The sequence below is a fragment of the Trachemys scripta genome, chromosome 3, assembly GCF_013100865.1.
Source record: "Trachemys scripta elegans isolate TJP31775 chromosome 3, CAS_Tse_1.0, whole genome shotgun sequence".
Classification (NCBI taxonomy): domain Eukaryota; kingdom Metazoa; phylum Chordata; order Testudines; family Emydidae; genus Trachemys; species Trachemys scripta.
This window is the reverse complement of record NC_048300.1, coordinates 4,888,400-4,907,996: the sequence shown is the minus strand read 5'-3', so window position 1 is coordinate 4,907,996 and position 19,597 is coordinate 4,888,400. Positions and strand designations below refer to the sequence as shown.

The following is a 19,597-nucleotide window of genomic DNA, read 5'->3' as shown; positions in this document are numbered from 1 at the left end:
CCTCCCTCCTATGCAAAGCCCAGCTCCAAGATGGAGTTTTGGAGTCACCTGGGCAAGTCACATGCCCCTGCATGACTCAGTCTTTGCAGGCCGACGCCATTGTCCACATGGCATCTTGCATGTCTCCAGGAAGACTTCTCATGTGGATTGGAGCATTCCAAGATGCATTGTTCCCTAAGTGTCTCCTGATCAGGTACTTAACCTGGCGAATTCCTTCCTAAAGCAGCTGACCAAATGCCTCACAAAGCTTACTTAGAAATCAGGCAAGCATACAGCCCATATTCTTAACCTCGAGTAGAAAATGATATATATGTACAAATAGGATGAATAGATATAGTAGATCATAACCCTTACGGAGATATGTTACATGGCACAGGCAGCACAAAACATATTCCAGTTATGTCATACATACATTTATAAGCACCCCCTCCCCATAAAGCCTTATGGGGTACACTGTCACAGGCTGTACAAGCATCACACAATGGGGGATTGCTTCGCTCTGTGACTTAGCAAAGCCTGCCCGGACATGTCTGGGCTGGTGTTTTCCAGGCACATGGACTGAGGATATAAAATAGGGGACAGTGGTATGGTATCATCATGCTTTTGCCTTTCTCCTCCCCCACCCATGCTGGAATTAACAAGAACACTGGGAAGACAAAGACTTGCGCTCAAGAGACTGGTCCCAGGCTTAAAGGGGAAGCCTGTGTATTAAGAACTGTAACCTACCTGCAGCATTCAGTGGGGTGAGAGAAACTGCTTGATCCAAATACTGCCTAGTCTAATAAGGTTGAAAATTTTAGACACTGTGCTTACCTTTTATTTTTTTTGGTAAGTACCACTTATAATCACTTAAAATCTATCTTTCTGTACTTAATGTCTAATGTCCACGCTACCCTTCTGTTGGTGGTGCACGTCATCCCGAGGAGCGCTTCCACCGACTGAAGAGGGGCAGTGTTGGGGGGCTGAGAGCCAGGGCTCTCAGCTCTGTGCAGCTCCCCGCTGGGAGCCCAGCTGCTCTCTGGGCTTCTCACCTCCCTGCTCCCCACTGGGAGCAGGAGGCAGCTGCCTGGGCTTCTTGCCTCCCTGTTCACTGCTGAGAGCTGGGGGCAGCCGCCTGGGCTTCTCATCTCTCTGAGCGGGGAGCTGGGTGAGCAGCTGGGGGCATCCCGGCTCTAGCTGCCCAGCTTTCTTGTCAATTTCAGGGCTCCAGCCTGGAGCCCTGAAATTGACAAGACAGCCAACAGCCTATGTAAGTATGCATTGCCATAACTACACTGACAAAAGCCCTGTGCCTCTCATGGAGGTGGAGTTATTATGTCGGTGTAGTAGGATACTCACGTCAGCGGGACAAGGCTGTAGTGTGTACACTGACATAATTAGGTCGACGTAAGCTGCCCTATGTTGACCTAACTGTAGTGTAACCCAGGCCCTGGTTGATGAACTAATGTCTCTCAAAGGTTACTTAGGCTATGTCTACACTGTAGAGACTATAGTGTAGACACAGCCTACATCAAGGAAAAGGGTTTTTTTGTTTGGTGTAGGAACACCACTGCCATGAATGATGGCAGTTACATTGACGGAAGCATTCTTCTGTCAACATAGCTGCCTCTGCACTAGGGGAGTAGGTTGGCACAGCTATGTTGGTTGGATGTGTTTTTCACTCCCCTGACTGAAGTAGCTATGATGACGTAACTTTTCACTGTAGACGAGGCCTTAAAATGCTGAGAAACTTCCTCAGATGTGAAGGTTTAGTCTATAGCAGTGTTGATCTTAGACTGACTTAGTATAGATATTTTTGCTATGGTTTTGGAACATATCAAAATTGCCAGTGTGACTGCATGCGGATGCTTTCTACCAAATGCAGCCATATAGGGCTGCATAAACCAATGCCAACATCTTTAATTCCATCTGGAAAAAAGGTAGCAGTCAATACAGATCATGGAAAATAACTGTAATATACTCATGGTGAGATGAGTCAACAAATGGACAGATGACTTCTGCATCAGTTTGATTTTCTGGATGGATTTAAGATGCAGCTTTATGTGGAGCATATCACCATAAACCAGTGGTTCTCAGACTGTGGCTCGGGACCCCAAAGTGGGTCACAACCACCTTTGAATGGGGTCATCAGGGCTGGCTTAGACTTGCCGGGGCCCGGGGCTGAAGCCCAAGCCCCACTACCCAGGGCCAAAGCCCAAGGGTTTCCGCCCTGGGTGGCAGGACTCAGGTTGCAGGCCCCCCAACTGGGGCTGAAGCCCTTGAGCTTCAGCTTTGGCCCCCCTGCCTGGAGTGGTGGGGCTCGGGCTGTGGCCACAGCACCCAGGGCAGTGGGGTTGGGCAGGCTAAGGCTTCGGTCACCCCTCCTGGGGTCGTGAAGTAATTTTTGTTGTCAGAAGGGGGTTGCGGTGCAGTGAAGTTTGAGAACCCCGGCCATAATCTAATCTTGAGTTTAGAAAGGCATGAGCAACAGTAGTGAAGTTTGCATTTGAAAAAAGCAGTTGCAAGCTCCCATATATAAATAGAGGGGTGGGGGGAAACAGTCTTGGCCACTGTTATTTCTTGATCATCAGAAGTAGCTGGGAGTTGGTTTGACTGCAAGTGCAAACAGAAGATGAATGCAGACCTTCCTTTGTAGTGTCTGCATATTTCCTGGTTGCTTTTTTAACCAACAAATATTATTTGTCTTATCCTGTTTGATCTTCAGCCATCTCTCCCTTATGCAACTTTGGTCCCTGCCAAACACTAAAGGCTAATTTGCACTTACAGCGGTGTAGCGGCTTAGTGAAGACGCCACCTATGCCAATGGGAGAGCTTCTCCCAGGGCTAAGTAAAGTCATTAGCTGATTTTTGCCTGGGGCTTGGTCTATACCAGGGTCGGCAACCTTTCAGAAGTGGTGTGCCGAGTCTTTATTTATTCACTCTAATTTAAGGGTAGAAAACCAAAGATGGAAATCTGAGATTATTGTGTTTTCCCACTGGCTTGCAGAATTTATTTCTGGGCTTGGCAGGTTGACAGGTGTCTTGTTTCACATATTGATTAACATCTTGCTGTTTTCTCAACTCCAGTTCAAACGTGAGTTTACAAGCTCATCTCTCACACCACTACAGTTAGGAGAGACTTTATATCATTTGATAGGTAGAATTTCATGCTTTCACAAGCATAGTGATGGAGATAGCAGCTCAGTTTTTTTAAAAATCTCCAAAGTCCCATTTTCAAACATGATCTAGGACCCTAAGTTTTATTGTAAATCAGTGGGACTTAAAAAATCTGGCCCTTAGAAGCTTAAAGATACCTAAAAAAAGAACAGGAGTACTTGTGGCACCTTAGAGACTAACAAATTTATTAGAGCATAAGCTTTCGTGGACTACAGCCCACTTCTTCGGTATGCATAAAGATACCTAGGAGCCTAAAGATACAGATAGATGCCTAGAAACTTTTAAAAATCCAACTCATCGATATCTTCTTCTTTAGGCACCTTAATACCTTTGTAAAGCTGGTCTTAAGTGACTTGAAAATTTTATCTGCTAACATCATGTTGTAATTGAAAAGGTGGAAAAGTGAACTGATAATCTAAACGTAGCCTGATGGTGCATTATATCATGACTTGCCAGGGCTGGAAACACACTGGTGGTCTTATACAAAATACTTTTAAGGACCAGTAAATTCTTCCAAGCAGTGGTCCTAGATGATTAGGGGAGGGGGGAGGCTGTTTACCATATTTGAGTTTCTTTTTAATGTCGTCTTAAAATTTAGCTTTGATTAATTTTTTACTCTAATATAAGGTACGTTTTTGCATAACAGCACCCCAATGTATAATGTAATTCTGATGCTGAGCAATTGCCATGTAAGTTTTCTAGGATGCTGCTCAAAATTAAGTTGCTGCATATATTAGGCTGGGACAGTGGGGGGGGGGGGGGGGGCTTTTTTCATACTGTCTTCTAACTCCTTAGCTGATTTTAATGGCTTCACAGGAAGAAGATACTGTGGGTGGGTGGGGGTAGGTAAGTAGGGGTAAGCAGGAGAATACAGAGCGGAAAAGGTTGAAGTACTGTCTTAAAAGCAACAAGATTCAAGAGCCTTGGATGGAAGCAGCTTTTCAACAAGACAGTGCACTTACTGCTGCATACCTCCTGATCCCCCAGTTTGGGAGCCATGTAGGCTGAAACTATTTTGTAAGCAACCTGTCCCAATTCCCAGTATGTCACAAATTTACAGAGCATCAATACAGCATAATTCATAGCCCTTGCTGCATAATTTATGTCTGATATGCCAAAGCACACACTTTATTCCAAATTAATTTTGTTTAGTGTCCTTGCAAGATAGCTTTCTTTGTAATTAGAAAATAAATTTACCATGAAAAAGTCTTGAGAGAAATGTCCATATAAAACTCGTTAAAGATTTCCAGGTTGTGATTGCAAAATTCAGTCTTCAGAGTATGGTTAAGAATTAATGCATAGTTCACCATTTTGTTTGAAAAGATGGCAGGGCAAGAAGGGAAAAAAAAGGCTGGGTATTATAAAATATGTATTATGTTTGGATTATGGTGTGTGGTTTCTTGAAGCCAAGGACTTCTCAATGACGTTTGGCTTATCAGACAGTCATGTGGATCATACTTTAAAAGAAGTTCTAAATAGTGTAATAGGGCTAACTGCACAGCAGTGTTTATTTAGCTAATCAGAATAGATGATTTATGGCCAATTACGTTTAATTACAGTAACACATTTAACTGAAAAATCCCCTAACCTTAAACTAATCGTAAATCTGATGTAACATATAAATCTGCAAAATGTTTTAATTTAGCACAGACTTGTAAAACACTGCTTTTGTTCAAAAAATTTAAATGAATGTTTAGTTCATGTAGTGAGTTTTTAATTGCTCTGGCATGAACTCTTCACGTTATCTTAATTTTATATTCTTCAGTATACTTTTCTCTTTTCTTTTATAGGCTCGGAATGTTAACACGGGTGAGCTAGCGGCAATTAAAGTAATAAAACTAGAACCAGGTAAGTGTCCTCTTGTGCTGAAGCTTACTGCTTTACAGACATCGAATATTTTTCATGTTTTAGTTGTGCTCATTTTTGTTTGCTCTTATTTTTCAAAATTAACGGTTAAAAAAAAATGCCCATCAAGAAGGATAAGGATAATTTCTGGTCCCCTCACCCCAGAATTTCCTGCTATGCATCCCCTCTTTCATTGACCTACTTTTTTAAGAATGGAAGGATGAACACAAATAGAGAAGTGCAAAAAAACGCATAAGATTATTTTAAATCTTTTATTGTGTTGCTTTGCCTACTGTTTTGCATTGCTAACTCTAGCTGTGGTACTCCTGTCTTACATCTGTGTCTGCATATCATGCTGCAGAGGGTGTATAGTATTTTGCGTTAGATATAACCGATAAATATAAGAACAGCATTCTCAGATATTCCCACCATGCAGGTTAGTATCAGGAAGATACGGGTGGCAGAGTGGAATCAAGGCACCCTCTTAAAGAAAATCAAGTGTCCAAGAATTATGTTTTTGTAAACATACAATCTTTTTAGAATGAGCAGCAGGTTGGACAAAGTCTATACTGTGGGTATGTCTATGCTGCATTCAAAGGTATGATTTGCACCTTGGATAGGCATATCTGTGCTAGGTTTAATCTGACATGCTAACAATAGTAGCAAAGACACAGTGGCATGGTCTTCAGTGTGGGCTCTACAAAACTGCCAAGTCCCTCTGGGCACGTACACACATTACTAGTCTGTTTTTAGTGTGCTAGCTAGATTAAAGCTGTCTGAGCTGCAAATCACACCTTCAGTTGTAGTGTAGACACAGGGTGCCGGTTTCCAACTTTCCCTGGGGATGCTCAACCCCCGCTCTGCTCCAGGCTCCGCCTCCACTCCATCTCTTCCCCCAAGGCCCTGCTCCCACTCAACTCCCGCCCCACCTTTTCCCACCCAGTTCCGTCCCCTCCCCTCCCTACCCCTGAGTTTGCCCTGTCCCTGCTCCTCCTCTGCTCTCCCAGCACCTCCTGCACTCTGCGGAACAGCTTTCAGTGAGTGGGGGGAGTTGATTGTCGGGGGGGGAGGCGCTGGGTGGGTGGGAGGGGAGCTTGGCTGCTAAGCACCCACTAATTTTTTTTCCGTGGGTGCTCCAACCCTGGAGTACCCACGGAGTTGGCACCTATGAGTGTAGATATATTCTAAGAAGCTTTACTAGAAATGAGCAAACAATGGGTGCAAAACGTTTAAAAGGAAACTTTTTAAAGCTTCAGTTTAGTGTAAGGTGGGATCTACTGTTCAGCATTCCAGCACTGAATTGTGCAGGTTGTCAATAGGGGGCACAGGGGTGGTCTTGCCATGCAGATTATCAGCAGTGCAGTGGATATGAGAGCAGTTGGTGGGTTTAATGATGGGTAAGTGAAAGTGTAGTAGTGTTAAATGGAATATTTTGGGTAAGAGTGAAGGGCTGTAAAATTTAACAACTTTTGGGACTGGTTTTGGGAGCAGACTTAGTGTTTGAGTGTGTAATTCCCCGCCCCCCCCCCAAGAATTACTTTGATTAAATTCCCCTTACATAAAATACCCCCCACCCCCCCAAAAAAGCTTTGAATAAAATGCCGACAAAATTTTTTCCAGATTTCTTCCCCAAGTGGGTTTTGAACTGACACTTGGTGGGTGGGGTTCAAAGGACTACTGCTTATCCCGTTGAGCTATCCTGTTGGCTCTGTCCTGTAATGCTCAGTGTAATCCATTGAGTGTGTGCGCTAAACTCTTTGGAGAATATTTTACTGAATTTCGCTCCCCCCAAAAGAGTAGTGGGTGCCAAGAACTAGCTGGGGCTAACTCTCAAGCAGTTGAGATCCCTGTGCCAGGATCAGAGCCGTGGTTTGATTCCCAATAAAACATTCAGGAAAATGTCAACCTTAAGAAAGCTTTCCACCCCCCTGTTTAAAAGCTGTATCTCAGGAACCCCTTGGTCAAATTACCCCAAATTTGGTTCACTAACCCTAGCCAGAGTCTCCTCATGAGCAGGATCCTAGTTTTCCATGATTAAAAAAACCAAAATTCTCCAATAAAAAAGCATAAAAATCCATGTTTTACCATGATTAAATGAAATGCTGAACTTTAGATTCCCTAGCCACAATATATATAGGTATGAGTTCAACACAATGTTTTATTGATATATTTACAATTTTTAAACAATTCCGAAGCCTACCAGTGCCATCAATCATAATACAATTAATAGAATTGCTCTCCGGCCGCCCAGCTCTGAAGGCAGTGCCGCCAGCAGCAGTAGTGGAGAAGTAAGGGTGGTAATACCATACTATGCTACCCTTACTTCTGTGCTTGCTGGTGGTGGCACTGTCTTCAGAGCTGGGTGCCCGGCCAGCAGCTGCCGTTCTCCACTCTGCCTTCAGGGCGGCCAGAGAGCGGTGGCTGCTGGCCAAGCCTCTGAAGGCAACGCTGCCACCAGCAGCTTCTCACGTACCCTTCCCCCTCTTGCCATGGGGGTGTGCTCGCTAATTTGAGAACCTTTGGAATAAGTGACACTGGTACTTCCAGTAATATTTAGTTAATATATGTTTTTATTTTTTCACAAAATGTAAAAACTAAAGATTCCCTGTAAAAATGCAAATTCTGTGTTTTTTCCATGGCAAACGGATTTCTAGGATCTCTGCTCACGAGGCATACCAGATTTCAAGTCAGTCTGAGTAACCATGCAGATTTTAGAGCACTTAGAAAAGTTCAGCTTTTGAATGGAAAGCTAAAGTAGACCTGGTGGGCCACTACAATAGAACTATGTATTAATTGTGTATATGATTGGATTCTACAAAGTGTATCTCATTTACATATCATAAAGTGTTTTAGGGCTGAGGACTGGTCTGATTAGACTTGATGAGCATAACAGATGCTGTAAGATGTACGTTTAGTTTNTTTCTCTATAGGAAGATAATCCAAGATGGATCTAGATGGTGGTTAGAGGTAACAAGTTTTGCCATATTTCAAGAACATAGATTATTGATAGTACATCTGGAGACCCACACAGCAAGGTGCCAGGGAAAAGAATTAAGTGAGGAACTTTCTATGTACATCAATTCCTGCCAAGGATAGCAGAGACTCTTGAGCAAACAACCAGGAAGCTGTTCACTTTTAGGACTGACTATAAACGGGAACATTGTTATTAACATACAAAATTACTATTACCAACTTCTAACCTTCATATATAATATAAACTTGCTTGGTCTCTACTAGCAGAGCTTCCCCCAAGAGAATCTACACAGGTATTAGAGTAAATTCTACCCTTTAAATAAAGAGTAATTGGATTTAAAAAGGGGTTGAGAAGAGCTGTGGTTACTGTCCTAAGAGGTGTCAAGTAGTGGACTAGGGCTCCATCCTGATTTGAAGAATATACTTACCTATTATTCCCTTAGTTTTTGGAACTTGTGCTGGCTTACAAAGTGCTGTATTATATAAATGTACATGAATATAAAATGAAGATAATTACAAAGTCTGATAATTACCAAAGCTCTTCAGATAAAAAAAAAATGTTGAAAGCCAAACTCAGAGGGATGGATATTTAAATAAAACTACAAAAATATCAATTGTTTTCTTCTTCAGGGGAAGATTTTGCTGTTGTGCAGCAGGAAATCATTATGATGAAAGACTGTAAGCATTCAAACATAGTTGCTTATTTTGGCAGCTATCTCAGGTACAATTTTTGTTTCTTTTGCTCATTTCAAAAATGCTGTAGTGCTACCTCTCTGAAAAGGAATGATCCATAGCAAAACATAATTTATATCTTTTAATTTGTATTAAATTACATCTTCAAATGAGGTTTACATGGAGTAAACTAGACTTTGCCAAAAAAAAATCCGTGGCTATTTGATGATAGGAAATTCTGAGGAAAAATTGAGGAGGAGGTGATTCTCTTGCATTTGGAACAGTAGTTCTAACATAAGTATTAATCACAGACATTATTATATTGTGGTACATAGAAAACTGAAACTTTACATTTCTGAAGGCCACTAATGTTTGTATTTTGGGGTTCTCTTTGATATCTGAAGGTAATGCGTATTTCAGTTCTGTATTTTATTTTCATCCTGTCCTTTGATAGCAGTTTTTAGCATATTTAGAGGTCTTGACTCTGTCACTTGTTAATAAATTGTAGTCAATTGCTTGACCACACTTTGGTTCGTTATGAAGTCTATTCAAGTGACCAGCCAGTAGCCGTCAGGATTATTGCTATATATAGTACAGGAAAAAGGTTCAATACTATACCAGTCTCCAGAAAGCTGCGTCATGCAGCATTGTTACATTCCCCTTATGCAGATGTGCTCCCAAAGTTACACATCTCAGCTGTTAGTATTTATAAGGTGATTTTATAAATTACACATCTCTTTACATGTCATTAAAATCCAACCCATCAGCTTGTCCCAATTCCTTAAATTATTGTTCTGTTCCTTTCCTTATCTTTGTTTTGGATACTAGCATTGGTCTGTGAGAATAACTCCCTACCTATTGATGTAGTATGTCCTGGTCCTGACAGCTTTCCCATCTACTTAAGCCAAAGTTCACTTCTGCTAATGCAAGGTGTTATGGAATACTTAGCAAAAGTGATTAGGGTTATAATAAAGATATAATAATATCAGTTGGCCTTTTCTGGGGCTCAGTGCAGGAGTCTCCTTAATCTCTGCTGCTGTCTCCCACCCTCCTCTCCTCTTTACTGCCCAGAGATTGAGAGACCCAGCTTCCTTCTCGTTTGGACTTCTTCTCTTTATAGGCCTGGTCTGCACTAGGAAATAAGGTCACTTTAACTACATTGCTTAGGGGTGTGAAAAATCCACACTACTGAGAGATGCAGTTAAACTGACCTGACCTCTGATGTAGACAGCGCTCTATCGACGCTAGAATTCTCCCATTGACCTAGCTACTGCCTCTCGGAGATGGATTACCTACGTTGACCGGAGAAGCCCTCCCGTTGGCATAGCTAGTGTCTTTGCTACAGTGGCGCAGGTGCAGTGATGCCACTGCAGCATTTTAAGGGTAGACAGGCCCATAGAAACTAACCAGCTCCTCCTCCCGCTGAGACTTCTCTTTATTTGGACCTGGCCCACCCTCCAGATGCAACCAGATGTGATAATTGGCCTCTTAGGTCCATATTAACCTTTTCACCACCTGTGTGTGGGTGGCCGCATCATTGTGGGTTTTTCTCTGAACATGACTTTTGAAGTATAACTTTTTCTTATGCTGTTTTTGTATATGTAAGTTTTCCAAAAAATAAGTGGTCAGGGCAAACTTTTGAAATACAGTTATAAAAAGGGTTTGATTATGATGCAGGTAAAGTAATGCCTATTTGTTTTCAGTTGTAATGAAAAGTCCATGCTAGAAATGATGTCCCTACATTTAGAAACTGGATAGAAAATCTTGTCATACTTTATTAATATAGTCGTTTCTAAATGTTTGCTTGATTCAATTTTGATAAGTGTATGTGTATATTACAATAGCGTGTGTATATGCTGCCTGCTGTCCAAGATGGACAAGCTTCAGTCTCTCACTAATGACAGATTTTTTTTTTTTTTTTTTGGTATCTAAAATGGTCATGAGTTTAAAGTCTGTTATCTCCTGGCCCTACACGGCTAGAAACGGACTTTAAATCTTAACAATAAAATGTCATTACTATCTTATTAGAGAGAGACAAGGTGGGTGAGGTAATATCTTTTATTGGTCCAGTAAAAGATATTACCTTGCCCACCTTGTGTCTCTAATATCCCGGGACCAACGGGGCTACAACAACATTGCATTACTATTTTATGTAATTTTGAGGCTTATATGGGTCCCTTATGAATGTTCTATATACTGCCTCACTCTCCCTAAGGAGAGTACATGTAGGAGCCTGACCCTGCAAACTCTTGATCTGATGGATGAGGGTTTCAGGATCATATCCTAGGTATAGGCAGTGGGTTTAAAATGAACAAAAGGAAATATTTCTTCACATAATACACAGTCAACCTATGGAACTCTTTGCTAGAGGATGTTGTGAAGGCCAAGACTATAACAGGATTCAAAAAAGAACTAGATAAGTTCATGGCGGATAGGTCCATCAATGGCTATTAGCCAGGATGGACAGGGATGCAAAACCGTACTCTGAAGTGTCCCTAGCCTCTGTTTGCCAGAAACTGGGAATGAGCGGCAAGGTATGGATCACTGGATGATTACCTTTTCTGTTCATTCCCTCTGAAGCACCTGGCATTGGCCAGTGTTGGAAGACAGGATACTGGGCTAGATGGACCTTTGGTCTGACCCAGTATGGCTGTTCTTAGGTATGAAAGGGCCAAAGAAGACAAGCATCACCCTAAAGACAGAGTTAAGATTGTTGGGGTGTTTTAACTGTGAATGTTGTCCATACTTTCAAATATAATATAATAATAATATATGGAGATATACCTATCTCACAGAACTGGAAGGGACCCCGAAAGCTCGTCATGTCCAGCTCCCTGCCTTCACTAGCAGGACCAAGTACTGATTTTGCCCCAGGTTCCTAAGTTGCCCTCTCAAGGATTGAACTCACAACCCTGGGTTTAGTAGGCCAGTGCTCAAACCACTGAGCTATCTCTCCCCCCTTTTTTAAAATTTTGTGTGTGTGTGTGTGTATATATATATGTGTGTATATATACACGTATATATACACACATGTGTATGTATACATATGAGAGAGGTTTTTTAATTATTATATAATTATTCATCAATTGATTATTATTTATTAATTTATACACACACAGACACACACACACACACACACACACAATTTAACCTTAACTACAAATATAAATTTAACCTTAACTATGAATTGTTTGGGTTTCTGTTGCTTGTTGGTCTCTTTTAAAAAAAAAAAAAAAAAAAAAATTACAGCATTTTTGTAAGGCCGTTTTTAATCCTTAAATTACTGTGGTGTGCTTTCAACCTTTAACTCCGTTTTAACAAAACATTTTGTCTGGGAATATATTTAACTGTTGGGAGCTGCTGCCAGACAGACTACTGTGAGAAGGTAGAGTGAGCAGACGATCTTGTGATTTGTCAAGAGAAAGGGTTAGAGTCCTATGCAGGAGAAGGCGAGAGAAACTGGTAGAGGTTGAGAGTGGCTTAAAAAAGGATGTAGGAGGGGAAGGTCGGAATAGAGAGGTTTAGCACCAAAATGAAAGAAGAACAATTTCAGTATTTGAATACTTTCTTCTAATTTGTTTTTTGGAAGTGTTTTATCCTTGATTTTTTCAGTCAGGAAACAAAGTTAGTATGTTATCACAATTCTATCCTCTCTCCTTGTCCTCATGTTTGTTATTTTATTAATCTGCGCTATAGTAATTAAAATAGACCTATCTAGAAAAGGTAACTGTCACACTGGAGAGACTCATGACCGTGAGTGCCTACCTCTGAGCAGACTGTCAAAAACAGTGCTGACACCCCAAACTGGTGGTATGTTCTATAATTAGATTTCGCCAAATCAGTAACAAGTATGAACTCCTGGATCACTGTACTAGTCTTATCATGGAGTCACAGATAGACCCCTTGGGCTCTCCTGTCTATCTTGTCACCCAAGCAATCTGGACAGTTACACCAAAAATCTCTCACTATTCAGGTTGCTTCCAGTCCCAAGAGACAAGTACTTACCCCATATCAGTTGGTTCCCTAGATCTTGCACCAAAGATAATGCCGGTAGCCAATCCTATAATAAACTGTCTAAAGGTTTATTAATTAGGAAAAAGAAATGAGTTATTTATAGGTTAAAGCAAGCAAGCATATATACACAAATGAGTTACCGTGTCTGATTCGTAAAGATGACAGAGATGTAGTAATCTGTCAATTCAAAATGTCTTTCAGGGAGGACCTAGGGGTAACCCCTGGGGATCTCTGCCTAAGTTTATCGTCTCTGGCCCTGTGAGAGTGCAAACAGCAAAGAGATAACAAATTTCCTCGTAACCCTGTTTTATCTTTTATATTTGGTCTTCTGGTCTATGGGAAGAGCTCCCTTGCACATAGCATTTCCAAAGTGTTATAGGGTCATTTACCAATCCTTGTATTGTCATGTTTCTTAATGGTCTATTTAATCTTGATAGACCTCCTTAATGGGCCGGGGGAGGAGAGGTTGTTGATCCCTGTGCTTGGGTTCACAAGTTCAGAGCAAACATTTTCAAAGTTTTAAAGCAAAACTTGTGTATTTCTTTATGAAGTGGAATACAGACGTTACAAGTGAGGTTAATGCATGCAGCAATTTACAAACATTTAATAGAGCCTAAACATTAAATACATTATTATAAGAATAATATCTGTTTTGAACAAAACTAACCTACAGGTGAGCTGGTTTGGTTTCCAGCTGTGAGTTTGTCAGTTCTTAGCTAATGCTTATGGCCTTAGCTAGAGCGGGCACTGGCTTAGCAACAACTCTGTAACTAATTCTAGTTGGTGTACTGAACACACTTATTAACAATTCTTTACTTGTACTCTGTGTGGGATGAACCCACTCAGTTAGTTACGGCTCAGGGCATTACTGTCTTAGGATAGGATGAATCCGAATTTTATAGCTCTTTTTATACTCGGGTTCATTTGATTCAATCAGTTTTATTGATAGAGAAAAGAGCACTTTGCATTTTAAATTGTCATTCACTGAAGATATGTATTCTTTTTATCTTTCATTTCTGATAGTGGTTGTGATGGACTTTATATCGCTTTGTGTTTCTAAAGTGCACCATATTAGACTTGTGTCTTCCATAACACTTCTAAAAGTAATTTTTATAAATTTTTTAAAAGTTACATTATCAGTGGAAAAAAAAAAGAAGCTCTGTTGTTTTAGTGTTCAAATTTTCTCCAATTGTGTCTTCTGTAAAGTAAGCCTTTGTGAGAACTAGCTGATCATTCCATTCTTCTGGTTTTAGAGTGGGGAAACCCTTGGGTAGTGATTAGCTGTTATCCTGCCAGTCCGATCGAGGGAGTGGTAGTAACCCAGGGTTTGCATTCTCTCAACTGTTACCATAGAAAGCAAATTAGCCAGTGAGTAGGAAATTAATTTCCCTTGGTATTCAATTCTGAGGCATTTTAAAGCACACACATGCTTCATTCTTATTGTTCACATTAATGCAATAAATTGGGGGAAGTTCTTGGATGTTTGTTTAAAGTGCGTATTTTTAGTATCCGATACTTTCTGTTTTCATTTGTACTTGCATAATATGTAGGCTTGTTATATTCTGTTGCTTAATGTTTAAGACTTTTGAATTATCTTTAATAGGCCAAGTTGTAAATATGGAAGGCTAATAAAGGCTTTTACTTTTTAGGCGAGATAAGCTATGGATTTGCATGGAGTTCTGTGGAGGTGGTTCTCTACAGGATATTTATCATGGTAAGCCATCACTGTGCATCTGTGAAAGCTAAATATAACTTGTTAGACCAATGTATAGTTACAGTATTTACAGGGTTAAAAATGAAAATTTTTAAATGGTCAGCATTGTTTACCTGTGTCTTAGGATCTAATATATATTATAACCATTTAATGACCATTTTAACTTGTTTAAGGACAAATAGTTTACATATTAGAAAAGTACCAGTTTGCCAAAACAAACAAAATTTACTATATATTTTTAAAGAAGGGCTGGTAAGACAGAAATAACTTGTGTGTTTTGATATACTACTCGTTTCTTTAATTTTACAATATTTCTAATGTAAAAAATAAAATGAAGAACATGCTTCCAGTCATGCAGTTTTAGCATATATCCACTTTTCTTCCAAGTTCATATGAGCTTGGCTTTATTATATTACACACTATTACCTGCTGATAGCTGGTATAATGGATCTATTGTCATGAATGGTGTTGCTTGCATAGAGAGATTGTCATGTATATTGATATTTGTATTAGAATAGTGCTTAGAGGAAGGAACAGGAATCAGGGCTTCATGCTGGGTGCTGTACAGATGCAAAATACAAAGATAATCCCTGCTTCAATCAGTTTACAAAATATGGTTTAAGATTACATGCAACAGGTGAGCAAAACAGTTAGGAGCTGGGAGGGGAACGATAAGGTAGCAGTGAAATGCGCAGTCCTCTGAAAACACCACATATTGTTGCAAAAGTGAAAGGTTTCACTGATGGACAAGAGTACAGCCCAGTTGAAAAGGGTCTTAGCTGAATGGGGAATGTTAATTGCTAGTTTTATTTGCATTACATTAGTTAAATCTATTGCTAAGGCTGTAAAAAAGTTGACTTTTTTGTTCAAAAATTGTTGCCACAGTTTGTTAAAGCTGTGGTTCAAGGCATGAAGACTACCTTCCAAAGTAGGGCAGCAGCACAGAAAATATGACTCGTGTCCTGCTTGGCTCTCAAAGGCCAGCATGATGGCAGGGTGCCTGGGGCAAATATGAGCGAGTGGTGCAATCTGGCACACAGGGTCACAATGCCACTGAAATTTATGGTAACTGTAAAAGGTAAAAGTTGTAGTTTTTGCAACAAAATTGCAGCCTGTAATTTTCTTACAGCCCTATCTATCACACAATGGCAAGAATACATTAGTTGATAGAAATACATATTTTTGTTAGAACAGGCTTTGAAAAATGTTAGGATAATGGAAATCTAAGAACAAGGATTCTTCATTCTTGCACCAGGACCTGCATGAAAGGGACAATATTCCAGACGAAAGGGGTAACAAATGGGGATTTAATTGCAGCCCTGAAACAGTCTTTCCAGATAAAGGTCCACCCTAGGAACTTTCAAGCCACCAACATCTAAATTGCAAAAACTTCTGTTGGAATTATTACTTATGCTGGCTATTACCACAACACTAGTTTAACCATAAATTCCTTTATTAACTCCAAAGGTCAAATAGGTATTTATATAATTGCTCTAAACATGATTACAATGCCTAAATAATAAGCAATTTACTACATCCAAACAGTAACAGAACATTGATAAGTATTAGCTCAAGATACTTACAAACAGGCTAAACTCAGAGGTGTTCAGACCTATGTTAGTCGGCTTCAATTTGGTCATACAGTTTCTAGCAATGAACCCTTTTAAGAGTTTACTTTTTTATACCCTTTAACAGACAAGTGATATCATAGCCAATTACTGTCTTCAGCTAAAACCCGTTTGAGACAGTTCACCCTTATTTTTTAGTCTTAATCCAGATAAGATTTACAACCTCCTATCTTCCCAAGGCCTTTCTTCCCCTCCTCGTTGACCCAGCAGTTTTTTCCATTGCACCTGGGTTCACATAGGGTTTAACACTGGTATGGGGGGTGGGAAGGTTTATGCAGGGTCCCTTTAAGACAGATTTTTTTGGTCTTATTTAAAACCATCTGCAGTCACCCCTATCAGTCAGAAGCTGCCTTTTTAGAAAATTTCCCTTATCTCGTTAGTTAATCTTTGAACCAGGCATCCTCCTCCCTACTACATTCCTTCTGGCCTTATAACTCATTATTTTCAAGGCCTGTCTTCTACTTGCTAGTGAGGGCCTTTCTTTACAACACATATATATTAATCAAACTTAAGCTAATTCTAATTCTTTAATTTCATATTTATCCCACAATTTCCCACCCAGTAGCTTAATCTTCTGCACTGGAAGAGTAAAACAGCATACAGACATTCAGGTTTATCTCATAACAGTAATTAAGCTGAAGGATCGTTTTACATGCACAGATTGTTATAATGACCCAAGAAGTTACAAGTGGCCAAGTCAGTCCTTGGCATTTCTGCTAACATTGAGAAGAGCATTAATCGTGGTGATAGTTTTTGTGATGTGAAAGACCTGCTCACCAGGAAATGAGCTCACTTCACATAAGTGGCTGAACAGATGTCCTGTAGTAATGCTTTCCTGTCACTACTGATTTTGGCTTCAACCCTGCTATTTAGAGTAGAAGACTCTGTACTCATTTCACTAATTTCCAAGCTGTGTCTCAGTCCAAACAGACCTTGGGCCTCAACAATTAAATCCTCAGGTTACGTCTATACTACAGTTAAACACCCACTGCTGACTCATGTCAGCTGACTTGGGCCCATGGGGCTCGAGCTAAGCAACTGTTCAGTTGCAGTGTAGATGTTTGGGCGTGGACTGGAGCCCAGGCTCTGGGACTCTATCCCCTTATGGGGTCTCAGAGCCCGGGCTCCCACCCACACCCAAACATTTACACCGCAGTTAAATAGCCCCTTAGCTTGAGCCCTGCAAGCTGTCACAGGCAGCAGCAGGTGGTACTTAGTTCCAGTGTAGCCATACCCTAAGGCAGGGGTCTCAAACTCAATTTACTTTAGGGTCAGGGCCAGTCCTCAAATCCTACCAGCGGGCCAATAATGTCACTGAAGATGATGTTCAGAAAAGAAAACATTTATATTGTATTTTTTATTTCTAATTTGTTAGAAATAATAAAACTGTCATGCAACTTTATACAGTTCTTCGCCTGCCAGAGAGTTTTTAGTGTTTGCCAGACACCTGGCAACGCTTCAGTTCTGTCAGTTTGTTGATGTTTGGCCTCAGTGATGGAGCAGTTGAAACCTTCAGGATTGCAGCAAGGTGTGCAGCAGATACTTGTGTTCGGTATTTGGACTCGTTTAAATTCATTGTGGAAAAAAGTGATGCTGACTCTGCCTGGCGACTAGTGATGGTGTCTCTGTCCCTCTCCCCCACCCAATGGGAGCTGTGGGGAGCAGTGCCTGCAACAGACTTTGCCGGCAGTGTGGCTGCATGCGTCTCTCTCTTCCAAGGGCCACAGTGGGGAGGTTCTCGGGCCGGGACTTTGAGACCCTTGATCTACCCTACAATTTTTAGCCTGGCAGCCTGAACCCTGTGATCCCGAGTCAGTTGACCTGGGCTCTGAGACTTGGCGCCGCTGTTTTTCTGTTGCAATGTAGGTGTACCCTAAGAGGTAACACCAAAGGATTTCAGTATACTCTAGTTCCCAGGTAATTAGATTTCTCAAAGTACCCATGAATTTTTAGAAAAATTGGTGTCATTTAGATATCGAGATTGACCTGATTCCAGAACTCCATGCTTCCCTTTATTGAGGATCTTGAAATAAAATAGGAGTTACATTTTGGAAGACAGATTTAGATTTGTTCTCAAGTTTCATATTGCAAAGTGGTGTTTTGTGTGACGGCTGGGAGTTTCAAAGGAGCCTAAGGGAGTTAAACACCCAGCTCCTATTGGATTTCAGTGGGACGTGAGCACCTTAACTCTCTTAATCCTCTTTGAGAAATTCCAGCTTCCATCCATATTTCTTCTGTTTACTTTGTCAGATTGGAAAAGTTAGTGAAGAGGGTTGCTATTCTTTTAGAATTATTTACTTTCAGGGTAAAAATGATACATCTGGAACCACAGAACGTAGACTAGTGCTTCTGTGTGTGTCTGCAGGGCACTGAAATACACCACCAGGAAAAAAATTAAAAAAAACTCTCTTTTTGTAAAAGCAAAATATTTTCTTTCTTGCAGTGACTGGACCACTTTCAGAACAGCAGATTGCCTATGTTAGCAGAGAAACACTACAGGTAGCTAACATTCTAATTTGTACATAATTGTTAGTCTTCAGGGAAAAATAAAAGGACCAAAAACATCTGAATCATCTGAAAGAATCATGTTGCATACCTTAGGAGTTACTCTATCTTTTGCTAAAGAGAAGATCCTGTATAATAGCTTCCACAAAATGTAGAATTATTCTGTCATCTGGCTCAAGTTATTCCAGAATTGTTTAAAAGGAGGTTAGCACCTTCTATCTTCCCCGTAGTCGTGTGTGCATAATTGCATTAAATAAGATATTTGATTTATACCATAGATTAGTAGAGAACTTGAAAACTCAATTTTGAATATGTAAATGAATTATAGGTCTTTTCTTATAAAATAAATATAACCATATGTCTTAATTATTTACAAGATACATATTTCTTTGTTTAGAAAACTCCAGGCAATAGTGTATGGTCTCTTGCCTTTTTTTTTGTTTTGGGAAAACTTTGATTCCATTTTATTCTTCTAGTCTGAAAGTCTTGAGGTCTCTCTCAAATGGGGCATTTCTTTAGTTATATAGGATGAGATTTTTTTGGATTAATAATTTTTGGTTGTTTGAGAAAATAACATGTTATAATTCTCATTTAGTATGTGTATGTTGCTTAGGAAATATAAATGAAGTACCTCATACACAAAAAGAACAGGAGTACTTGTGGCACCTTAGAGACTAACAAAATTTATTAGAGCATAAGCTTTCGTGGGCTACTGCCCACTTCTTCGGATGCATATAGATGCCCGAAGAAGTGGGCAGTAGCCCACGAAAGCTTATGCTCTAATAAATTTTGTTAGTCTCTAAGGTGCCACAAGTACTCCTGTTCTTTTTGTGTATGAGGTACTTCATTTATATTTCCTAAGCAACATACACATACTAAATGAGAATTATAACATGTTATTTTCTCAAACAACCAAAAATTATTAATCCAAAAAAATCTCATCCTATATAACTAAAGAAATGCCCCATTTGAGAGAGACCTCAAGACTTTCAGACTAGAAGAATAAAATGGAATCAAAGTTTTCCCAAAACAAAAAAAAAGGCAAGAGACCATACACTATTGCCTGGAGTTTTCTAAACAAAGAAATATG

The 19,597-nt window shown here is 40.2% G+C and overlaps 1 protein-coding gene across 1 annotated transcript in view; it reads left to right on the top strand.

Moving 5' to 3' along the window:
• MAP4K3 (mitogen-activated protein kinase kinase kinase kinase 3) overlaps nucleotides 1-19,597 on the top strand; it is a gene marked incomplete in the record, with an annotated part of 123,200 nt that overhangs the window by 13,058 nt on the left and 90,545 nt on the right. The window contains 3 exon segments of the mRNA XM_034764013.1: nucleotides 4,947-5,004; nucleotides 8,605-8,695; nucleotides 14,310-14,374. Of these exon segments, the coding sequence (XP_034619904.1) occupies nucleotides 4,947-5,004; nucleotides 8,605-8,695; nucleotides 14,310-14,374 (214 nt within the window).